Here is a 24268-nt window from a genome sequence, read left to right on the forward strand (position 1 = left end):
CCTCATGGAGTCTGTTTCTGACCGTTTGAGCAGACACATGCACATTTGTGGCCTGCTGGAGGTAATTTTGCAGGGCCCTGGCAGTGCTCCTCCTGCTCCTCCTTGCATAAAGGCGGAGGTAGCGGTCCTGCTGCTGGGTTGTTGCCCTCCTACAGCCTCCTCCACGTCTCCTGGTGTACTGGCCTGTCTCCTGGTAGCGCCTTCATGCTCTGGACACTACGCTGACAGACACAGCAAACCTTCTTGCCACAGATCGCATTGATGTGCCATGCTGGATGAGCTGCACTACCTGAGCCACTTGTGTGGGTTGTAGACTCCGTCTCATGCTACCACTAGAGTGAAAGCACCGCCAGCATCCAAAAGTGACCAAAACATCAGCCAGGAAGCATAGGAACTGAGAAGTGGTCTGTGGTCACCACCTGCTGAACCACTCCTTTATTGGGGGTGTCTTGCTTATTGCCTATCATTTCCACCTGTTGTCTATTCCATTTGCACAACAGCATGTGAAATTTATTGTCAATCAGTGTTGCTTCCTAAGTGGACAGTTTGATTTCACAGAAGTGTGATTGACTTGGAGTTACATTGTGTTGTTTAAGTGTTCCCTTTATTTTTTTGAGCAGTGTATATATATCATACATTGCCATAACTGTTCCTGCATACTGCTGTGTAAACTCATTTCGGTCACCAGAGCAAATGAACTTTGTCTTGAATACAAGCCATTGATAGAGCAAGATAGCGCCGACAGACATGACAACTCTACTTCTAAGCAACTTTGCAGTACTAGCCGACTAGTGATGGCACCTTAGAGGTTGCTGCCCTATGTACATAGACATGGAATCACTGGTCAGTTTAATAATGAACCACTAGTCAATAATGTTTACATACTGCTTTGCTCAGTTCACATGTATATACTGTATTCTACTGTATTTTAGTCAATGCCACTCTGACATTGCATCAATCTACACACAATACCCCATAATGACAAAGCGAAAACAGAAATTCCTTATTTAAATAAGTATTCAGACCCTTTGCTATGAGACTTGAAATTGAGCTCAGGTGCATCATGTTTCCATTGATCATCCTTAAGATGTTTCTACAACGTGATTGGAGTCCATTTGTGGTCAATTCAATTGATTGAAGATGATTTGGAAAGGCACACACCTGTCTATATAAGGTCCCAAAAGTTGACAGTGCACCTCCTCATGGAGGTGACCAAGAACCCAATGGTCACTCTGACAGAGCTTCAGAGTTCTTCTTTGGAGATGGGAGAACCTTCCAGAAGGACAACCATCTCTGCAGCACTCCACCATTCAGGCCTTTCTGGTAAAGTGGCCAGACGGAAGCCACTCCTCAGTAAAAGGCACATGATAGCCCACTTGGAGTTTGCCAAAAAGGCACCTACTCTCAGACCATGAGAAACACAATTCTCTGGTCTGATGAAACCAAGATTGAACTCTTGGCCTGAATGCCAAGCGTCATGTCTGGAGGAGACCTGGCACCATCCCTAAGGTGAAGCATGGTGGTGGCAGCATCATGCTGTGGAGATGTTTTTAAGCAGCAGGGACTGGGAGACTAGTCAGGGTCAAGGGAAAGATGAACAGAGCAAAGTACAGAGAGATCCTTGATGAAACCTGCTCCAGAGCACTCAGACTTGAACCCGATCGAACATCTCTGGAGAGACCTGAAAATAGCTGTGCAACGAGGCTCCCCATACAGCCTGACAGAGCTTGAGAGGATCTGCAGAGAAGAATGGGAGAAGCTCCGCAAATACAGATGTACCAAGCTTGTAGCGTCATACCCAAGAAGACTCGAGGTTGTAATCGCTGCCAAAGGTGCTTCAACAAAGTACTGAGTAAAGGGTCTGTATACTTATGTAAATGTAATATTTCACTTTTTTATTTAATTAATAAATGTGTAACAAATTCAGAAAATCTGTGTTTGTTTTATCATTATGGGGTATTGTGTGTTGATTGATGAGAAGGGGAAAAAAAACAATTGAATCCATTTTAGAATAAGGCTGTAGCGTAACAATGTGGAAAAAAGTCAAGGAGTCTTAATACGTTCCAAATGCACTATTTCTTAATTCCATTCTTTTAATTTTAGATGTGTGTGTATTGTTAGATATTACTGCACTGTTGGAGCTAGAAACACAAGCATTTCGCTACACCCGCAATAACATCTTCTAAATATGTGTATGTGACCAATACATTTTGATTTGTCTACTTATTTGCTACATTGACAGAGTAATGTACTGTTTTATTGAAACATGTTTACTTGCCAACAAATGAAAGTTGAAATGATACACCAACTCCCTGCATCATTTGTTTTAGCATTAAGATTGTAGGTAGTTACTTCTAAATACATTTAATGAATATCACAAATTGATCCAGAAGTTGAAGTCAACACTTTGTTGGTTTCTAATGCAGCTGGAACCATTTAGTCACTTGTTAGTACACTTGTAAAAAAAAAATATAAAACACCATTATGTACAGTTAGCAATATCTATGCCACGATGCAGTTGTCAGTATACTAGGCTTATTATATCAGTGTTTCCCAACCCTGGTCCTTGGGTACCCCCAACATTACACAGTTTCGTTGTAGCCCATGGCAAACACACCTCATGAATAGTTGAATCAGGTGTGCTTGTCCAGGGTTAAAATACAAATGTGTACTGTTGGGGGTACTCGAGGACCAGGGTTACAATACAAATGTGTACTGTTGGGGGTACTCGAGGACCAGGGTTACAATACAAGCGTGTACTGTTGGGGGTACTAGAGGACCAGGGTTACAATACAAATGTGTACTGTTGGGGGTACTCGAGGACCAGGGTTACAATACAAATGTGTACTGTTGGGGGTACTCGAGGACCAAGGTTACAATACAAATGTACTGTTGGGGGTGCTCGAGGACCAGGGTTACAATACATGTGTACTGTTGGGGGTGCTCGAGGACCAGGGTTACAATACAAGCGTGTACTGTTGTGGGTGCTTGAGGACCAGGGTTACAATACAAGCGTGTACTGTTGTGGGTGCTGGAGGACCAGTGTTGGGAAACACTGTTCCATATTACATTACATCATCAGTCTAACAATGTATGAGGTGTTGGCAAAATGTTCTTCGGCTGGTGAACCTCATCTTGTGTTGGGCAATGGCAGCTGGTCTGGCAGAACTTCATGAGTTCCATGACCTTGGACTCATAGACACTTTGTCTCGTGCCACCCCCGTGCAGTCTCTTCCCGAGTCAGCTGATGTTGATCTTGAACTTGTTCCCTGCTGAAAGTTCAATCCAATGGGTCTAAATAATCTACTACTGAAACTGGTGTCAAGGTCATCAGCAGCAGTAGTCAGTGACTAGCCAACATTTTACTACTTTGTCCCCATCAATACACACTAAAACAAGGTACTATATACATCCATCCCCCTTGTGTCAATAGAGTCATGCATACTAACCTTCACACACAATACCTACCCAACAGACACCAGTCAGTCACCCACACAATCCCATCCTTACCAATAACTCTGCTTTTCTCCAATTTAGACTTGAAGCTTTGCATAAACAATCAATTAAGCGTCAATACAGAGAGAACTACAGTAGAAGTTGTAGCCTACTTATAAACACACCATCTATGACATCAAGACATGGACCATGTTGATGCCAAGCTCCAGTATATTTATTTGCTCATCATGGAAAGACTTAGCAAAGGTGACTTACAAGTCAGCTACACTACACGCATAATAATCAGCATTGTGTCAATGTGACGTTCTACCTGCTACACCAGAAACCAACCAAAATCTATTTTTTTCCATTCACAAGATAGAATGAACGCACGCGTCAGCCATCGAGAACTGAACCTCGATTTTTGAGCTTGGACGCTGCTGTAGACAGGTTGTTTTTTTTTAGCAACAAATCCAATGCGTGTGCTATGGGGCAAAACAGACAGGGTTGTCTTATATTGTTTACATGTTGTCAACAATCTTTCGTCTCCAATGTTTATTGAAAAAAAAAATACATTTGCGCAATGAGCACTTATTGTCTCTCAAATACATTGTTACAATTGTTGGTTAGCTGGCCAGCAAATTTTTGCCATTTTAGCATAGACGTGACATCAGTCAAAACACCTGAAAACAAGACATGGTATCGAGAACAAGATAAAACTAGCTGAAACGAGCCACCTACGGATTCCCCACATGGTAGATTATTGTCTTTGTTGCTAGCTATCTGGCCATCCAGAATCACAACATTTAAGCGAGCGCATCATTTGTGTGATGTTGACAGCTAACCTATCAATTGGATGTGACGCAACGTGGGCAGTATAGCAGCTTTCATTCATTTCAAAGGAAGCGTTCCCTCAATGGCTGATGGCAATGCCGAACGTCTGGTGGCTGGAGTGTAGTTGGGCCGTAACACGAGTTCCTGGTGCTAAGGTTGCTGCTGCAGATCTTGATTGGATCGGACTGTAAATAGATCACATAGGCCAGTCACGTTAGCCTCTGCAGTAGTTAGTTAGCTAGCTAGCAAATGATTAGATATGGTCCGGTAGGCTTTAGCTAACATAGCTAACGTAATCTTGCAACGTTACAAATCACATTGCCAGAAAGCAGCTGGCTAATTACATTGATCTGCCTTGGAATGTCTAGCCAGAGTATTATGAAAGCTAGCAAGCTAGATTTTGCTTTAGATAAACAAATGTAGTTCGCTAGTTAGCTAAATTACCTCTGCTCGACACCTTTAGTGAGGTAATCAATTCAACTTTACCCCAGCAGTCTGTGCATGCTTGTAGTTTGCATATCCAAGGTACTGAGCACCAATTCATGACTAAACTTGACAGTTGTTGTCGACACAAAAATAAATAGTGCTTCGCAAGCTGATGTACTATGAACGAGTGGTTGGTTCAGTGAGTACCGTTAGCTACCTGTTGACACCCATTCTCAACTGGGTCCGCCTCGACAGGGGCGGTACTAATTGCTATAAATTCTGGATATTGTGGTTAGCTCACAACCAGGAAATGTTAATGGTGCGTTTCTACCGGGGAGATGCATGTAGTTAGGAAATACTCGTATTTGCATGTAGTTAGGAAATACTCGATTTTTATGACACATATTATAGGCCTATGTTAATAACATATTAATGGACATACACAGTGAAAGAGCAGCTGTGGTATGTCCCTTTACTGTGATAGTCTTATGTAAAGAAAGTGTTTGGAGTCGTTATTTCATGTTAAAGAACCAATGTAATATCTTGATTAACAGGTTTTTAGATTGAATTGCTTGTAACACAATTGAAGCAATTTGGATAGGTAATTCCTAAGTAAAAATCAACTTGGTACAACATGAAGAAAAAAGAGGTTGTGTGTATATATACAGTACCAGTCAAAAGTTTGGACACACCTACTCATTCAAGGGTTTTTCTTTATTTTTACTATTTTCTACATTGTAGAATAACAGGGAAGACATCAAAAAAATGAAACAACACATACAGAATCATGTAGTAACCAAAAAAGTGTTAAACAAACACATTTTCTGGAATTTTCCAAGCTGTTTAAAGGCACAGTCAACTTAGTGTATGTAAACTTCTGACCCACTGGAATTGTGATACAGTGAAATAATCTGTAAACAATTGTTGGATAAATTACTTGTATCATGCACAAAAGTAGATGTCCTAACCGACTTGCCAAAACTATAGTTTGTTAACGAGAAATGTGTGGAGTGGTTGAAAAATGAGTTTTAATGACTCCAACCTAAGTGTATGTAAACTTCGACTTCAACTGTATGTATAATGTAGCATGTTTCTATTGAAACTATAACAACAGGTAACAATCTTTTCTTGTGTTTTTCAGCGATACCGAATGAGCATCTATATTTCTAGATTGTGATTATAAAACACATGTTATTACTCTATGTGCAGACTTTGAGACACTGACACGGGAGCTGTTCAAGCTTCAGTTTGAGGAGTCAGGGGTCGGAGGTCAAGGCTCAAGGTTCGTGTCAGATGACCTCTCCAGTCTCCTAGAGTCACCCACCAACACGGTAGGAGATATTAATACTGTACACTTTAGCCTCAAGGTTTTTCTTCTGTAAAGATGTCAAAGCTAATGTATTGTAGTTGGTTAAGTGCACATCAGACTGCGAAATTTGAAATGGGTATGATGATTTGCAGATCTGTCTTATGCTAAGGTGGCGATGGGCAACTCTAGTCCTCGGGGCCTGATTGGTGATACACTTTTGCCCCAGGCCCCAGCAAACACACCTGACTCCAATAATCAACTAATCATGGTCTTTAGTTTAGAATGCAATTAGTTTAATCAGCTGTGTTTGCTATATGGCTGGGGGAAAAGTGTGACACCAATCAGGCCCCCGAGAACTGGAGTTGCCCATCCCTGTGCTAACACAGAGTGTTTCTCTATTGTTGCATTACTATAGTAAACATCCATGTGTAAAGTGTAGTAGTGGTTATGGATGTTGACCTGTTGATGCTCTGCTTGAAGGTGATTAATGTGTGTAGTAGTATGATTGTACAATATATGTTTGCAGTAAAGTCTTCAGTAACTGATATATTAGGGGTTTTCAAATCTCTCTTCTGGGACACCCATCTGTTCCATGTATTTGAACTGTTCCAGTGCTAGCACACCTGATTCAACTTGTCAACTACTGTAATTATCAAGCCCATGTTAGGTGCATCAGGTGAGCTAGTCCAGGACTACAACAAAATTGTGAAATATCTAGGGGTCACCGAGGATAGGTTTGAAAACCACTGGCCTATATGCATGTGTTCCTATGTTGTAGTGTGTGTGAGAGTGTAATACAGGCTGTAACTAAATCATGTACTAACATGTTATTTTAATGATGTTGTGTTCCTGTGTTGATGCTATACATGATGGTAATGCTTGTTTTATGTAAAACCTTTGACAAGGTGATAGTTCCATGTTCTGTTGCTGTGATTGTGTGAAGTAGAGCCTTTATCCATGTCCCTCTGTCTTCCTGTCTCTCCGTATCAGCCTTCTCTGTCTAATAATGTCCCTGTGGTCCTGTATCTGTCAGCCTTCACTGTCTGACTCTGATGACCTGGAGGAGATGGAGAGACTGAGGAAAGACCACATCGAGGCTCTGAGAGAGATCAAGAAACTACAGGTATCACAGGAGTTAGAGAAATCAAACATTAGTAGGTCAGAACACAGGAACTTTTGTGTGTAGACTTTAGAGAATATATATAGACATGTTCTTGCTGTGTCTCTACATTCTCCAGGAGCAGTTGGCAGAGTCAGAGAGACTTCACCTGCAGATGGAGGAAGAGCTGAACAGGGTCAAACAGGTGATTTTATTTATTTTTTTGAAATTTTTTTTGTATAGTTTATCTGGCCTTACACATACATCTGAAGCTCACTTACTGGAAGTTAGCTGGTTTTGTTGAGCTTTTTTGGGGGGTGTGTAGTTTGCCCATTCACCAGAGGGCGCTCTGCACAAGCATGCACACTTACATGCATGTGTTTTGTTCTGTAGGGTTCTTTGTCTTATGAAGACGCAGAGAACAAACCAAACACTTGAGGCCACAGTAGGCTGCTGAGGGGAGGACGGCTCATAATAATGGCAGAAACCGAGCAAATGGAATGTCATCAAACACCTGCAGACCATGTATTTGATACCATTCCACTGATTCCGCTCCAGTCATTACCATGAGCCCGTTCTCCCCAATTAAGGTGCCACCAACCTCCTGTGCTTGAGTCCAACTGAAGTTTTGTTAACGACCGGTCGTGAAGACGTAACATAAGACTAGCATGCAATCTTTTAAATATATCTATCTAGATTACAGTTTATATTCAGCAAGCGATGGAGTTTTCTTGGTCTTAGACTGTGGACTTCATACATTAATACAAGATTGTCCAGGTTTGTCTTGTGGATGACCATGTCTGAAATCTGCCTTGCCTACGACATAATGTGTACTGTACTAATCTTACTACATACTTTTTAGTAAAAATGCAGTAAGCACCAAATATAAACTAAGCTCATCCATACTAAGAATGCATCATGTTTTTTTTTATTTAACTAGGCAAGACCGTTAAGAACAATTCTTATTTACAATGACGGCCTATCCCGGCCAAACCCTAACCCGATGATGCTGGGCCAATTGTGTGCAACCCTATGGGACTCCGATCACGACTGGTTGTGATACAGCCTGGAATCGAACCAAGGTCTGTAGTGACGCCTCTAGCACTGAGATGCACTGTGCCACTCGGGAGCCCCTAATGTGTAATTGCGTTAATTCCTGCCATTTCTTCGTTTTTGTACAGCACGTCCCCTTATCAGCTGTTGTCAAACGCACGTGGGTAGAGAGACAATTCTCTTCCTCAACCGTGTGCGGAGAATTCTAGTAGATGAAAAGCCAAAATTAGTATGACATCCTGGCATTTACTACATTTTGACATTTCACATGCTATAACACTTTCTATTTTAGCATACCCAAAAACCCTGCTATTTATGGTAGAATGCAACAAGGGGTATTCGGACACGGCCGATAAACTGATAACCCATGAGCATCACATACTGCATACACCCAACCACATGAGCGTCACATACTGAAACAAACAAACCCCTCATTATGAACTCCTTAATTCGCTACGGGACCCTAGAGCAGTCACACACTGAAACTTCCCCTCCATGCATGTTGTCCTCATTCCTAAGCATCTTTTCTCTCTGAGTGTGTTGAGAGCATGGGGTTTAAGCACGTATTGTTGTAGCACCGCGGCAGTACTCGCTGTGTGTCGGAGGGAGAAACAGACAGCACAGTGTAGGTTTACTGTATGATGTGAGACTACAGGGAACATGGAGGTGGGTGCACCCTAAATAGATCCTCCCTGTATTGTGAGTCATTTACACAGCACACCTCTTCTTCTCTCTGGTTACATCCCAAATGGCACTCTATTCCCTATATAGTGCACTACTTTTGACCAGGCCCATAGTAGTGCACTTAGGGGATAGTGTGTCATTTGGGACTCATCCTCTGATGCATAAAGCACACAGATCAATTTCCGAATGTAATATATCCCAACAGGCACTGGGATAGTAACATATTTATTCGGTTTCTCCATATCCCTCTATCTTCCTCCTGTACATCAACTTCGTCACGACACTGATTGCATATTATGTAGTCACTACCTGGCTATCAGATTAAGTTCTATACCAGGGCTGCCCATTCCTGGTCCTGGAGGGCTGAAACATTTCAGTTTTTTGTTTGTACCTGGTAGTTAATTGCACTCAACTGGTGTCCCAGATCTGAATTAGTCCCTGATTTAAAAGGAGAGGATGGAAACCAGAAGTGTTTTGGCCCTCCGGGACCAGGTTTGGGCAGCCCTACTCTACACAGTAACACACGCGCATGCAGACAAATGCACGAACACACAGGCACACACACAAACACAGTGGGGTCATACTTGCGAACGTTAGAAACAGTTTAAATTTAAACTCAGCCAATTAACATTGTTGATTTACTTGCACGTGATAGAACACTATTGTAGCTGGTCCCATCAGATAACTTGGCACACATTAGTCCTATGCTAAAATCACCAGATGACACTGATTATTTCCTGGAACAAGTTCTGCATTAGCCAATTACAAATGTTGACGTAGATGGACGTGAACAAACACTTTTTCATAAGAGCACTCTTAACCAAGTCAACCACTCTCGTTATCATCCTACAGATTGCAGTAACAGTGTTAGTTATTTTAAAGTTTATTGTGAGTCCACACTAGAGGAAAGTTTCTTTTATATCATTTATCGTTCTACAGTACACCTGTCAATCAACTGATCAACACATTCGACTGCACACTGTAGGCCTACTAATGCTTTCTGGGCGTGTTTATTGTCAGTGACAACTGCAAATAATACTTCAATTTACGTACAATAAAAAATTATCTTAACTCGTATTTAATTGTAGCAAATCAACAGCAAATGCCGTTTAGCCTGCACATCTTTTACAGCATGTAATTGCTTGCCTCGTTGCTCAAGTGTTTTGCCTTGACTGTGTAAGGCTTGGAAATAAAGATGGGCCAAACAACTTGTCTCTTCGATTATTCATATTTAATCCTACTGCTAGCTCCATATAGACCATGACAACCTGGGAATATTTATGAACCCCAATAACCTTTACCCAGGTCAAGTATTCCATAGAGTAGCCTCGACTTCCAGGCCAGTGGGGTGAAAGCCTGGTAGAGGCTAACCATAGTGACTACGCCCTCTCCTGACGAGGAGACATTAGTATATCACTTTCTACAATTGTAACCTACATCTTGTAGTTTACCTGACATTTTATATAATGACAAAAGTAAACTGGCATGTTCTATTCACCATCCCAATCACATGCAGATGCTTTCACCGGAGAAGCTTTTCCCCAAATAGTCTATTACAAGCACAGTAATGGCCTATGCGAAACCATATTTCTGAAACAACCTTGATCACTCACTTCACAAGGCTTGGCAGAGTGGCACACTTTAGACTTAGGCTACCATTCAAATGTAGCCTCGCATATTAGGTCTACACTAATTGTGATAGTGTGTTTAATGTGGGCCTTGAATTCTAAATAAATCACAGACAGTGTCAGCAGAAAAGCACCCACACACCATAACACCTCCTCCTTCATGCTTTATGGTGGGAAATACACGTGCGGAGATCATCCGTTCACCCACACCACGTCTCACAAAGACACGGCGGTTGGAACCAAAAATCTCCAATTTAGACTCCAGACCAAAGGACAAATTTCCACCGGTCTAATGTCCATTGCTTGTGTTTCTTGGCCCAAGCAAGTCTCTTCTTATTATTGGTGTCCTTTAGTAGTGGTTTCTTTGCAGCGGTTCCATGAAGGCCTGATTCACACAATCTCTTCTGAACAGTTGATGTTGAGATGTGTCTGTTACTTGAACTTTGTGAAGCATTTATTTGGGCCGCAATTTCGGAGGCTGGTAACTCTAATGAACGTATCCTCTGCAGCAGAGGTAACTCTGGGTCTTCCATTCCTGTGGCGGTCCTCATGACAGCCAGTTTCATCATAGCGCTTGATGGTTTTTGCGACTGCACTTGAAGAAACGTTCAAAGTTCTTAAAATGTTCCTTATTGACTGACCTTCATGTCTTAAAGTAATGATGGACTGTCGTTTCTCTTTGCTTATTTGAGTTGTTCTTGCCATAATATGGACTTGGCCTTTTACCAAAGAGGGCTTTCTTCTGTATACCTCCCCTACCTTGTCACAACACAACTGATTGGCTCAAACGCATTAAGAAGGAAAGAAATTCCACAAATTAACTTTTAAGAAGGCACACCTGTTAATTGAAATGCATTCCAGGTGACTACCTCATGAAGCTGGTTGAGAGAATTCCAAGAGTGTTCAAAGCTGTCATCAAGGCAAAGTGTGGCTATTTGAACAATTTCAAATGTAAAATACATTTTGATTTGTTTAACGCTTTTGGTTACTACATGATTCATATGTGTTTTTTGATTGTTTTGATGTCTTCACTATTATTCTACAATGTAAAAATATAGAAAAACCCTTGAATGAGTTTATATAAGGAAATCTGTCAATTGAATATAATTAATTAGGCCCTAATCTATGGATTTCACATAACTGGGCAGGGATGCAACCATGGGTGGTCCTTGGAGGGCATAGGCCCACCCACTGGGGAGCCAGGCCCAGCCAATCAGAATGAAGAAGCAGGATGTGGAGGTCCTGGGCAGGTGTGGTTACACGTGATCTGCGGTTGTGAGGCTGGTTGGACGTACTGACACATTTTCTAAAACAACATTGGAGGCAGCTTATGGTAGAGAAATGAACATTCAATTCTGGACTCGGTAGAGGCAAAGGTCGAGAGCCATGCGTCCTCCGAAACACGACCCTGCCAAGCCGCACTGCTTCTTGACACACTGCTCGCTTAACCCAGAAACCAGCCGCACCAATGTGTTGGAGGAAACACCGTACAACTGCCTACGGAAGTCAGCGTGCATGCTCTCAGCATGCCACAAGGAGTCGCTAGAGCGCAATGGGACAAGGACATCCCGGCTGGCCAAACCCTCCCCTAACCCGGACGACGTTGGGCCAATTGTGCGGCACCTCATGGATCTCCTGGTCGCGACACAGCCTGGGATCAAATATTATAAATGTTTTTAAAACCTTTTTAACAATTTCGATGACCGTTGCTAAGTGCACAATATAAGAAATAGGGTGCCATTTGGGATGCTTCCTTTAAGTGCTCTGTATAGTGCTCCCTGCAGACTCAGCAGCTTCAGGCTCAGAGGGTAGCAGCATTACAGAACTAAATCCCTGCTGTCATCCCAGCCAGCACACAGAAAACATTACACAAGCGGATAAAGAAAATACATCATTTACTAGTAAAATAACTGAATTATGTATTGAATAGATCCAGGGACATGTCCTGCTGTTGCTATTTTGTGAAGGTTTACAACGCCATCTGATAAACCCATGTTTGATCAGTTTGCATGGGGTTTGGTTCGATTTTTTTATTAAGGCTCTTTTGTAGAGCTGAGGGTGAAAGGTGAGACACAGACTAACAGTATATAAAGATACAATATTGAGGGCATACTCAGTGTTTAGAGTTACAGCTTGTATGTTGCTCTGCCCTATCGTGCCCTTCCTGTGTACTGATGCTGTTGGTCATTGCTAACTCGGGCAACTCATTCACATGACTGTGAGATGTATCCCAGCTTAAGTGATCTTATCCCTCGCTCTCTAGCTCTCTCTCTCGCGCTCTCTCCTTCTGTTCTCTGAACGTCGGTTCTGAGAATATATAGAATTCCCAGTATTCCAGTCACAGGAACAGATGGTCTGTGTGTGTGTGTGTGTGTGTGTGTGTGTGTGTGGGGCAACTGAATGAGTGTGTGTGTGTGGGGCAAGTGAATGAATGTGTGTATGTGCCCATTTACTGGTGTGTGGTGTGTGTGTGTGTGCACATGTGTTCCATATAGGGAACACCAGGGGAGATCTAGGTCACAGAGAGTTAGGTGTTTATTTTTAGCCAACAGCAGGGATCAGCATTGACCACACACACACACAGAGAAATAGTTTGCGGAAGAAAACACCACATTTTTTAAATAAATCCATCTGAGACTTTTTAACTGGACGGCTATATTGAGGTTTTCCACATACCTACAGATTGATTATAGAACATTGGCTAGAGGGTTTGAACTTTGAAATAACTGACAGACTAATGCATGTTATGCCACTAGGCTTACGAAACATTGTTTTTTAAGTCTTCAGAGGCGTCGCCATCCCACGTTTTTTGTTAAAACCATAAACTGCAACTCAATATTACGCTACAGCTTGTATAGATTGGCCACAACACACGTGAGCCTTCTGTGTCAGTTATCTACCGTATTATCATAGTATCAGGTACGGCTAGGAGTTCTTTCAGGTCAAGTGGTCAGGAAAAACTACTGGGAATTTTCTATGTAGAGCATTACATAATCTTATGTAATTATGTAGGCTAGTCTGTCAGGTTGTCTCTCTCTCCAGGGTAGTCCCATCATCTATCATGTGTCACTAGCGTGTTGACTCTACTCTAGCGTGTTAACACCACTCTAGTGTGTTGACTCTGCTCTAGCATGTTGACTGCTCTAGCGTGTTGACTCTGATCTAGCGTGTTAACACCACTCTAGCATGTTGACTCTGCTCTAGCGTGTTAACACCGCTCTAGCGTGTTGACTCTGCCCAAGCGTGTTGACTGCTCTAGCGTATTGACTGCTCTAGCGTATTGACTGCTCTAGCGTGGTGACTCTGCTCTAGCGTGTTGACTCTGCTCTAGCGTGTTGACTCTACTCTAGCGTGTTGACTCTACTCTAGCGTGTTGACTCTACTCTAGCGTGTTGACTGCTCTAGCGTGTTGACTCTACTCTAGCGTGTTAACACCACTCTAGCGCGTTGACTCGGGTGCTCTACGGGCCGCCTGCGTGTGACTCTACTCTATCGTGTTGACTCTGCTCTAGCGTGTTGACTCTACTCTAGCATGTTGACTGTTCTAGCGTGTTGACTCTGCTCTAGCGTGTGATGAGTGAGGGAGACCTGCAGTGGTGTAAAGTACATAAGTAAAAATACTTTGGAGAACTACTTAAGTAGTTTTTCGGGATATCTGTCCGTTACTTTACTATTTATATTTTTCATAATTTTTACTTTTACTCCACTACATTCCTAAAGAAAATAAGGTACTTTTTACTCCATACATCAGGGATAACACCCAAAAGTGTGGGAGTGTGCCTGCCTGTCCGTTAAAAAAAAAGAAGACAATTGTGGCACCTGGTTTGCTTATTAATATAAGGATTTTGATGTATAGCGTTTACTTTTTACTTTTACTCAAGTATCAACACTTTTCCACCACTGTATTTAAGTACATTTTAAACCAGATACTTTTAGACTTTTACTCAAGTAGTATTTTATTGGGTGACATTCACTTTTACTTGAGTCATTTTCTATTAAGGTATCTTTACTTTTACTAAAGTATGACAATCAGTACTTTTTCCACCACTGGAGACCTGTTTGTGTGTGTCAGTGTCACACACCTCAGAACACTGTTATCCTCTAACAGAGAATTACAAAAGAAAGCTAAAATGCCTCTGAAATAAGCCAAAATAATTGAAGAAACAAATTAAAGCAAAGCACCGTTTCAAAAAAAAATTATAATGTAGCATCCTTTTCATTAATTCAAGCAGTAAAATGTTCCAAAACAAGTTCAAAGTGCACTGAACTTTTACCTACATCATATTCCTGTGCCTGTTTGACTCTCCTGTCCTCTCCTCGTCACTCTCCCTGGTAGGAGATAAAGTCTGGGACGGATGAGAGCCGTGCTTTGCGGAGCCGGATCCACCTGGCTGTAGCAGCCCAGAAGCAGGCCAGGGGGATGGAGATGGATTATGAGGAGGTGATTCATCTCCTGGAGGCTGAGATAGCCGAGCTCAAGGCCCAGAGGAACGAACAGCAGCAGCCCGGCCAGGCTAAGGTAACAGACTGGTTCTCAAATCATACCCTATAATCCCTATTTCACTACTTATGACCAGCCACTATTCCCCACTTTTGACCAGTGGCATAAAGTACTTAAGTATCTGTACTTTACCATTTATATTTTGCCAACTTTTACTTCACTACATTCCTAAAGAAAATGTACCTTTTACTCCCTACATTTTTCTTGACACCCAAAAGTACTTGTTACATTTTGAATGCTTAGCAGGACAGGAAAATGGTCAAATTCACACACTTATCAAGTGAATATGTGGTCATCCCTACTGCCTCTGATCTGATGGACTCACGAAACACAAATGCATAATTTGTAAATTATGTCTGAGTAAGTTTTTAAAACAAGAAATGCTTTGTTTAATATAAGGAATTTGAAATTATTTATACTTTTACTTTTGATACTTAAGTATATTTTATCAATTACATTTACTTTTGATACTTAAGTATTTTTACAACCAAATACTTTTAGACTTTACTCAAATAGTATTTTACTGGGTAACTTTTACTTGAGTAACTTTCTATCAAGGTATCTATACTTTTACTCAAGTATGACAATTGGGTACTTTTTCCACCACTGCTTTTGACCAGAGCAACTATTTCCCTATGTAGTACACTTCTTTAGACCAGAGCTACTATAGCCTACACACTTCTTAACATAACTATTTTCACCCATAGTGCACTACTTTGGACCAGAGACTACTTTTGAGAAGCAGAATTGCCATTAAACCTGTCAACCGCCATTCTCAGATTTGAGACCCCCTTCTCTCTTTCCTCTTTCTCTGTTGAGCATAAAACCCATGCCCAGACTGAGGTAACAGACTACACTACATTCCCCTGTTGGAATAAATAACAGTCTACTCCTCAAACGCATGTATTATCTTGGTGTAAGGTATCAACCACAGGGAGCTCTGCTAGATCTGAGGGGCCTTACTACCCTGTTCTCTTTATCTGTCTCTCTGTATCTGTCTCTCTGTATCTGTCTCTCTGTATCTGTCTCTCTGTATCTGTCTCTCTGTATCCGTCTCTCTGTATCCGTCTCTCTGTATCTGTATCCGTCTCTCTGTATCCGTCTCTCTGTATCCGTCTCTCTGTATCCGTCTCTAAGTCTCTGTTTCTCTCTCACACTCTCTCTTCCCCTGTCTTCAAAGGAAGTAGTTCCTTCCTCTCCCTTCCTTCCATTTATCTGTATTTCCTTCTGTCCATCCTGTCATCCAGTGTGTCGAGCCCACCCAAACCCTGCTGGACCCTGCTCCTGGTTCCTTCCTTTCCTCCCTGTGTCAGTCCGTTCCAGGTTCCTCCCTCTCCCCTGTGCTGAGAAAAGTCTGCTCCTGATTTCCCCCCTCTTCCTGTCCGAGTCTGCAGGATTTACTGCTTCACTGTGTGAGTAAAATAAGTGTATCATTCTTCATCATTCTTAACTTCTCTCCCTGCTTTCCCTCTCCCTCCTGTCACTCCTCACACTTCCATACTGCGTGAGTCCGCACCAGATCCCCAATCCTCTCGTCTGTGATCCCGTTCCAGGTTTTCTCCATCCTGTTTGGGAGATCTGTACCTGGACCACAATTATATCACCAATTACGCTTTTGGCATGTAGCCTACATAGTACTCTGAGTCAATGGGAAAAGTGTGTGATAATTTATAAATAAATGAAACGTATCACACTTTTGGCAGTCACAGAAAAGTCAATAGAAACTTCTGCTATAGTTTTAAAATAATTGAACTTTCATCAATGAATGACACTTTATTGAAAATATGTAACTTTATTGAAAATTAGGGCTGTTAATCCCAGGATTTGCTGTGAATAATCAAGATGAATCACAACTTCAGATTTAGCTCAAATTGAGCTGTAATTTAAGATTTGTTATACAAAAGCATTGCAAGAATATTGACGCCTTGATGCTGTCCAAAATAACGGTTTGAAAAATCTGGTTAATTGATAATCACACTTTCTTTAACCTCAATGTCAACTTGTTTTGACATCGCATTGTTGTTTTTAGCTGCATAGATTACGTATTTTGGACATTTTCAGTGTATTTTGAACGCTTTCAGACAATGCGATTAATCACAAAAAATATATTTTTTATTATAAATACAGCCAATCTTTCAATTTATGAATGAAAACCCATCCAGATGCAGGCCATACAGTAGAACCCATGCTGATGACCTAGTGTGATATCCTTCCTGATAGGATGAGGTGGAGGAGCTGAAGAAGAGAGTGGCCGTTCTGGAGTGTCAACTACGTAAGAACGAGGGGGCCAAAAAGGGCTTTGAGGTGTCCATGGGAAAACTGCTCAACTTCGTGGAGGTACTGTATGTGTGTGTACTGTGATTACTGAATGTCAACACTAACTCTCTCTCGAAGACCATTACTTCATATCTAGTTTACAGTGTGTGAAGGGAAACAGATTTGAGAAGGAGAAACAGATTTGAATTCATATCATTCACGTCCTCAGAAAGAAAATACAGAAATATAAAGACAAACTGAAATTAGCATTTACATCTCTGAATAATGACAAGTTTATAAATAGCAGACCTGGGTTCAAATACGTGCTTTGTATTTGTATTTTAAAATACTTATTTTCTGGTGTATTTGAGTATTTTAAAATATTGTAGCTGAATCAACTGCTTCTATTTGAAGTATTTTTTTCAAATTATTTCCTATAAATAAAAATTTCAAATACTTATTTTCAAAAACATAGCAAATACCATTTGAACCAAACTGACCTGGCTTTAAATGCATGGGAGTATTTTAATATTTGTATTTGAAAACACTTGTCTGTCGAATGGAGTATTTTCAAATACATGCCAATACTTTCCAATTGTATTTCAAAATATTAAAATCCAAATATTTACTTTGAAAAGTACGTGAAAGTAATTGAAATACCTTAATAGTATTTGAACCCATGTCTGATAAAGTGTTGTAGTGTTCAGAAAAGTGGTCTCATCAAATGGTGCCCTATTCTCTACAAATAAGAATTTGTTCTTAACTGACTTGCCTAGTTAAATAAAGGTAAAATAAAAAATATAGTGCACCCCTTTTTACCAGAGCCCTATGTATATGTCCTGGTCAAAAGTAGTGTACCATAGGAAATGGAGTGGCATTTGAGACGCATATATCAACTCAAATAATACGTATATTTACATTCCTTCCCATTTAGAATGTCCAAGACTTCCTCATTGAAAACCAAGGTCCCATGAAGAGCTGTAGGTAAGAATGTGTATTGTGCACGTTTCTAATGAATAGAGAGTGAATCATGTCTGCTTCTTCTGCTTCTTTCTTCAAAAGTGGGCTATCTTTCAGATAATCTTATTCATTCACAGTGTATACACCCTTACGAAAAAAACACATGATTTCACATGTGGAAAATCACATGATTTCACATGACATTTCCACATGTTTTGTTCATGTGAAATCATTTGAAACCATATGTTTTTTGGAACACTTCACATGTGATGATGTGGATTTTCACTTGTGAAACAATGTTTTTTTGCATTCGGCGGGGGAGAGTGAACTATTGATGGTTAATTCACCTTTGATGGAGCTGTGTCGTAGTGTGGCAGATCACCTGGGGGTGGATTGGCCATCTTCTCCCCCACAGCGGCGTTCCGGCAGGTTTGGGGGAAGGTATTTACCTCCTGTCCTTGCAGTGGTAAAGCATCACTTACCCGTTTAAAGATTTTGCCGATGAGCTAAAGGCGACCTGGGATTCCCCTCATTCAGCCAGACTGGTGCTATCAGGTTATGGTGAGTTCATGAATGTAGAGGGTATGGAGGAGGCGGGCTCGTTTGCACAATGCCAATAGATGGACAGCTAGCGAGTTACTTAGCTCCAGAGGCTAACAAGGGGGCTAATCCTAGCACTGTGCTTCCAAATAAACAGTGCCGGTTCTCGGCGGATCAGCTGGACAAAGTGTACCAGGCAGAGGGTGTGACGGCCCGGTCATTGAACGTGGTCACAATGCTGCAGATGTATCATATCGTTTTGCTACAGGAGCTGAATAAGACCATGGAGGCGGGGAAGCCGGCTCCAGAGCTTCTCGATGAAAGCCATGCTACGGCTTATTTTGTGCTGTGTCTGTCCCGCTGTTCTATCCTGGCTGTGTGGGAAGGTATGGAGGCTCAAACTGGATAAAAGACACCAAACCAACCAAATCACCTCCATAGTTACTAAGCCACTGACAGATTTCTGGATTGGGCTGCGCTCAGAGTATCCTGCCTTGGAAAATCGTGCTGTTAAGACACTGATGCACTTTGCAGCCACATACCTATGTGAGAGTGGATTCTCAGCCCTCACTAGCATGAAAACTAAATACAGGCACAGACTGTGTGTGGAAAATTATTTAAGACAGACTCTCTCCAATACAACCCAACATTGCAGAGTTATGTGCATCCTTTCAAGTACACTCTTCTCATTAACCTGTGGTGAGGTATTCACAATTTGTGATGAACAAATTAGGTTTTATATGTAAGATGGTTAAAAAATGAAAAAAATGTGATTATTATTTGTGCCCTGGTCCTATAAGAGCTCTTTGTCACTTCCCACGAGCCGGGGTGTGACGACAACTCACACTCATTCTTATGTTTAATAAATGTATCGTATAATGTGTGTGTGGCAGGCTTACAATGATGGCAAAAAACAACATTTGAGAGTGCGCTGACCCTGGTGCTAGAGGGGGTACACATGTGGAGGTTGAATGTTTGAAGGGGTAGGGGACTATAAAAAGTTTGGAAACCACTGGATTAGATGATACTATTTACAACCTGCAGCCAAGATCATAAACGAACGAGTGAACCTGGGAGAACGCAACAAACATACCGATCCTGTGGATATTGACATGGGTGTTAACTAGCTAGCAATAGCTAGCTATAGCTAGCTGCTTATCAAAGGTAGATAAGTGGTTTATTTGACCCAAGAAATCGACCAAACTATTTCTCAATATTACTGTAGCTGGCTAATTCATTTGATCATGCTTTGTAAAACACCTGGTTTTATGCTGTTGTAGTCGACACATGTCGCCATGTCACTTATAGTAGAACCTGATAAACAACATTTTAGTCGTTTAGCAGACACTCTTATCCAGAGTGCATACATTTTCCTACTTTTTGGTACTGGTCCCCCGTGGGAATCCAACCCACAACCCTGGTGTTGTAAGCGCCATGCTCTACCAACTGAGCCACACAGGACCCTAACAGTGGGAAACATTATTTATTTTTTTATCCCTACCATATCCACTATGAAAAGGTTCTAGCTACTGTATCGCTCTGTCCTTCGACGCAACATGCTGAGGAGTATTTCTCTATAATAAAGAGACTGATTGGGAGGAGGAGACTAGAGCAGACCCAGAAGTTCTGACTGAACGGACGCACATTTGATCGCCTCAGGACGGCCATTTACTTTGTACTGTTATAATTCATGCTATGAATTCCTGTGATTTCATTTGGACTATTTACCCTCATAGCAAACAGCTGGCAACACAATCCAAGCAATGTTCACACGGCCTGTTCACCCACGGAGGCAGAGCTGCCGCTGCTGACAGTCACTTAGGGGCAGAGTAGTAAGTAACAGCTTGTTTTGAACAATATATTTTTACCACACTTTTATGAGCATTTCAAACATAAACCATTAATTATATAGTTTTTGTTGACCAATCACAAGTGAGGTGCCGCCCTTAACGCTGTAATGGCCATGTTTAATATACTTAAACGCTAATATAACCCTATTAAAGTTGACATTAAATGTTTTAAAATGTTCTCCAATTTAGATTATTTTAAATATACTAAAGTATATATATTATGGACATAATTCTATATACTTAAATATATTCAAGTATGATATAAGTATATTTAAATATATTTACTTTCCACTTGGGTATTGAGCTGCAGTCTGTGCAGTTTTTAGCAAACAACGTGGGGTGATGATTAGTTCTGGCCCTCTGAAGACCTAGACAACGTCCTGTTTTGTAAGTCTGACTACGTAACATAGTCTGCGTCAGTGAGTAACATGCATTAGTCTGTCAGTTTGAAACCCTTTTTACAAAGACCCCCTGTGCTACCCCCTACCCAGTGTTCTATTGTCAATCTGTAGGTCACTGGAAAACCTCAATATAGCTGTCCAGTCAGTCTCACATGGATTTGTGACATAACAATGCTGTCTCATACCCATTTGCATGATATTATATATATATTTTTTTTATGTCCCTCCATTTTGTATGATACGTTACAAATGGTCCAGTGGTTGTACGGTATCATACATATTAGCAGTCGTAGAGTATCATACATCTTTTTGTGTTATCATTTGTAGTAAACATTTGCTTAGCAATTGTGGCTAACTTTAGGTAGGCTAGGGGTAAAGGATTCGAAGACGTTCCTTGACCAACCGTTCCCTGACCAACCTCCCAACTTTCGTTTTTATCTTAAAGATCCAGTGCAGTCAAAAATGAGATTTTCCTGTTTTATATATATATATATTTCCACACTGAGGTTGGAATTATACTGTGAAAATGAGGATAAAATAAATTTCTGCCTGTTTTGGTGGGAAGGAGTAAATTAGTTAATAGACCAATAAGAAAGATAATTCCAAACCTCTCTGCCAACAACAGCCAGTTTACCCCTCCCTACTCAGACTATTTTAGTCATTTAACAGACTCTCTTATCTTACAGGAGCAGTTAGAGTTAAATGCCTTGCCCAATAGATTTTTCACCTAGTCAGCTCGGTGATTCAAAAATGGCTGCATTGGACTTTTAAGTAACCTTCTGTCTTAGGTAACCTTAAGTAACCTTCTGTCTTAGGTAACCTTAAGTAACCTTCTGTCTTTGTTAGTTAAACAACACTTTTGACAATACGTTTTCTTCCTAGAACTGCAGGTGTTCCTGGCCGTTTGTAGGGCAGTAGTTGTAACAGATGAAATGTAGGTTGACATGTTGTTGTTTACACCTCGGTAATGGTAGACAAAGATAATTATATCCATTTCTCATTGTCATAATATAGTTACTTCATCAGTCACTGTCAGACAATAATTACTTTCTCTTTCTCTAATATTGATATCCCCCATTAACTGTGGCAATAACCATTTTTACAGCAACATAATTTCCATCAATTTAGGTGGCAAGGTCGGCAATATTGCGATATTTTCTAGAAACACTATTTGAATTGAATTCAGACTATGGTATTTTTTTGGGGGGGGTATTTTATTAGGATCCCCATTAGCTGTTGCAAAAGCAGCAGCTTCTCTTCCACACAAAACATGAAACATGACATAATACAGAACATTAATAGACAAGAACAGCTCAAGAACAGAACTACATCAATTTAAAAAAGGCACACCTAGCCTACACATCAATACATACACATAAAATATCTAGGTCAAATAAGGAGAGTAGATGCACCCACAATACAACTATGCTAGTTTTGTTTGGTCTCCACAACGCTCACAGTTGTAACCAACTGCTTAACTTGAGACAAGGCTATACTCTCAGTTATGAAGTATTAGCTATGACGTGTCATGACCTGCCATCATGCCACCATATTCCCAACCAACTGTAGTACAGCCCATGTCATCTACTCTTTACAATAACATCCGTAAGAAAGAGTACAGTATTTTTCTGCATCACTTCTGACTTCATCCTATCTAGCCTATCCATATCCTTATATCCTTAAAAAGATTATCATTATTTTGTCAGACATAAATAGACAATTCCAGGTGAAAGCCAATATCCATAGAGTTTTCTCTTGCTCGATTAATGAATACAGCCATGGTAAAAACAGTGTAAAAGTGCTGTAAGCTTGAAAGGTTAACTCTATACCTGTCTGTTTCTCTGCAGCTCTGGTGACATGAAGCCCGGCGCTTCCTCTCAACTCCTGGGAGCCCGCGTGGGGAAGAAGTCCCAGTGGACGACAGCTACGCTAGCTGCAGAGGCTAAAGAACTCACACGGACTGTTAGAGCCATCCTCGAGGTGGGCTGTAAGTGATCTATCATCTTGACTCGTCGTGTTACGAGTCGACTTGCTGCATGCCTGCATATCGTCTCTATCCCTGGCCTAGCATGCAAATCCAATCAGCTCAACCGACACTGAATCACCACCGTAGTTTTGATACCAACCTAAACTAACTGGATAAAAGACACCAAACCAACCAAATCACCTCCATAGTTGCTATGCCAACCAAAACCAACTGCATAACTGACATCAAACCACCTAGTTGCTAAGCCAAGTAAAACCAACCAGATAACCAAAACCAATCAGCTCATCATACACCAAGCCAACCTCCATAGTTACCAAGCCAACCAAAGCCAACTGGAAAACAGACACCAAACCAACTCTGTAGTTACTATACACATAATCTCAATAGTTGTTTTTTTAGTGGAGCAGCCTGTAAGAAAATGAAGGACATCCTTGAACTGGAGTATCAGACAGCAGAATAAAAGACAATACAGCAGCTAAGCAACCTCGAGATGTTCCAGCCTCTGTGTCCAGTGGAGTTGAAGAACCAGGGACTGAGTGTTAAGCAACCTCGAGATGTTCTAGCCTCTGTGTCCAGTGGAGATGAATGAACCAGGGACTGAGTGTTAAGCAACCTCGAGATGTTCTAGCCTCTGTGTCCAGTGGAGATGAATGAACCAGGGACTGAGTGTTAAGCAACCTCGAGATGTTCTAGCCTCTGTGTCCAGTGGAGATGAATGAACCAGGGACTGAGTGTTAAGCAACCTCGAGATGTTCCAGCCTCTGTGTCCAGTGGAGATGTTTTCCGTCCATATTTACTCAAGTTTTCTCTGTAGTCATCGTCTAGTGGACGGACAGACTGATCTTTCATGCAACATGAAATGCAATGCAATGTTCTACTTCCTATAGATATGTTTTGAATGATTTTTTTCCCCCCAGAATTGTACAAGTGTATCTAGAAATGTACTATAAGACCTTAGTCAATACAAAACATCATCATACGTACACCTGTGATCAAGTCAGTAGCTAACCATCAGTGTTGGGGAGTAAATCAAATAAAGGTTTATTGGTCACGTACACAGTTTAGCAGGTGTAATAGCTGTGCAGCGAAATGCTTATGTTGCTAGCTCCTAGCAATGCAGTCAAATGTCAAGCAATTACAATGTCAAGAAAAATACAAAAAAGAATGGCGGGACGAATCCAATTAACAACCCAAATAGCAATGTAGCAGTATCAAAATGTAATCTATACATACACCGGGGGAATTTACACCAGATCAACTAAGAATGTACAGCAGTAGACACAATAATGAACTATGTCAAGAATC

At 41.1% G+C, this 24268-nt stretch overlaps 1 protein-coding gene and 1 long non-coding RNA gene across 3 annotated transcripts in view; one reads left to right on the forward strand and one right to left on the reverse strand.

The window, feature by feature from the left end:
- stxbp4 (syntaxin binding protein 4) overlaps positions 1-24018 on the forward strand; it is a 63998-nt gene extending 39980 nt beyond the window's left edge. Inside the window, exons 14-20 of one of the 2 annotated variants that reach the window (XM_014213068.3) lie at positions 5905-6026; positions 7038-7127; positions 7243-7308; positions 14805-14987; positions 17190-17306; positions 18160-18209; positions 22824-24018. In XM_014213068.3, coding sequence (XP_014068543.1) covers positions 5905-6026; positions 7038-7127; positions 7243-7308; positions 14805-14987; positions 17190-17306; positions 18160-18209; positions 22824-22971 — 776 coding nt within the window. In that variant the 3' untranslated portion in view covers positions 22972-24018. Of the gene's footprint in view, positions 1-5904; positions 6027-7037; positions 7128-7242; positions 7309-14804; positions 16382-17189; positions 17307-18159; positions 18210-22823 lie in introns of those variants that run through there. The other variant, XR_014392875.1, reaches the window with a different exon arrangement.
- On the reverse strand, positions 3649-5106 carry LOC106612175 (uncharacterized). The gene is made up of 2 exons (XR_001330250.3): positions 4714-5106; positions 3649-4454 (listed from the first exon to the last, which is right to left on the reverse strand). It is a non-coding gene; the product is annotated as an uncharacterized LOC106612175 (long non-coding RNA).
- Positions 24019-24268: the final 250 nt, after the last annotated feature.

This window comes from Salmo salar, chromosome 01 (genome assembly GCF_965601325.2).
Source record: "Salmo salar chromosome 01, fSalSal1, whole genome shotgun sequence".
Lineage (NCBI taxonomy): Eukaryota > Metazoa > Chordata > Actinopteri > Salmoniformes > Salmonidae > Salmo > Salmo salar.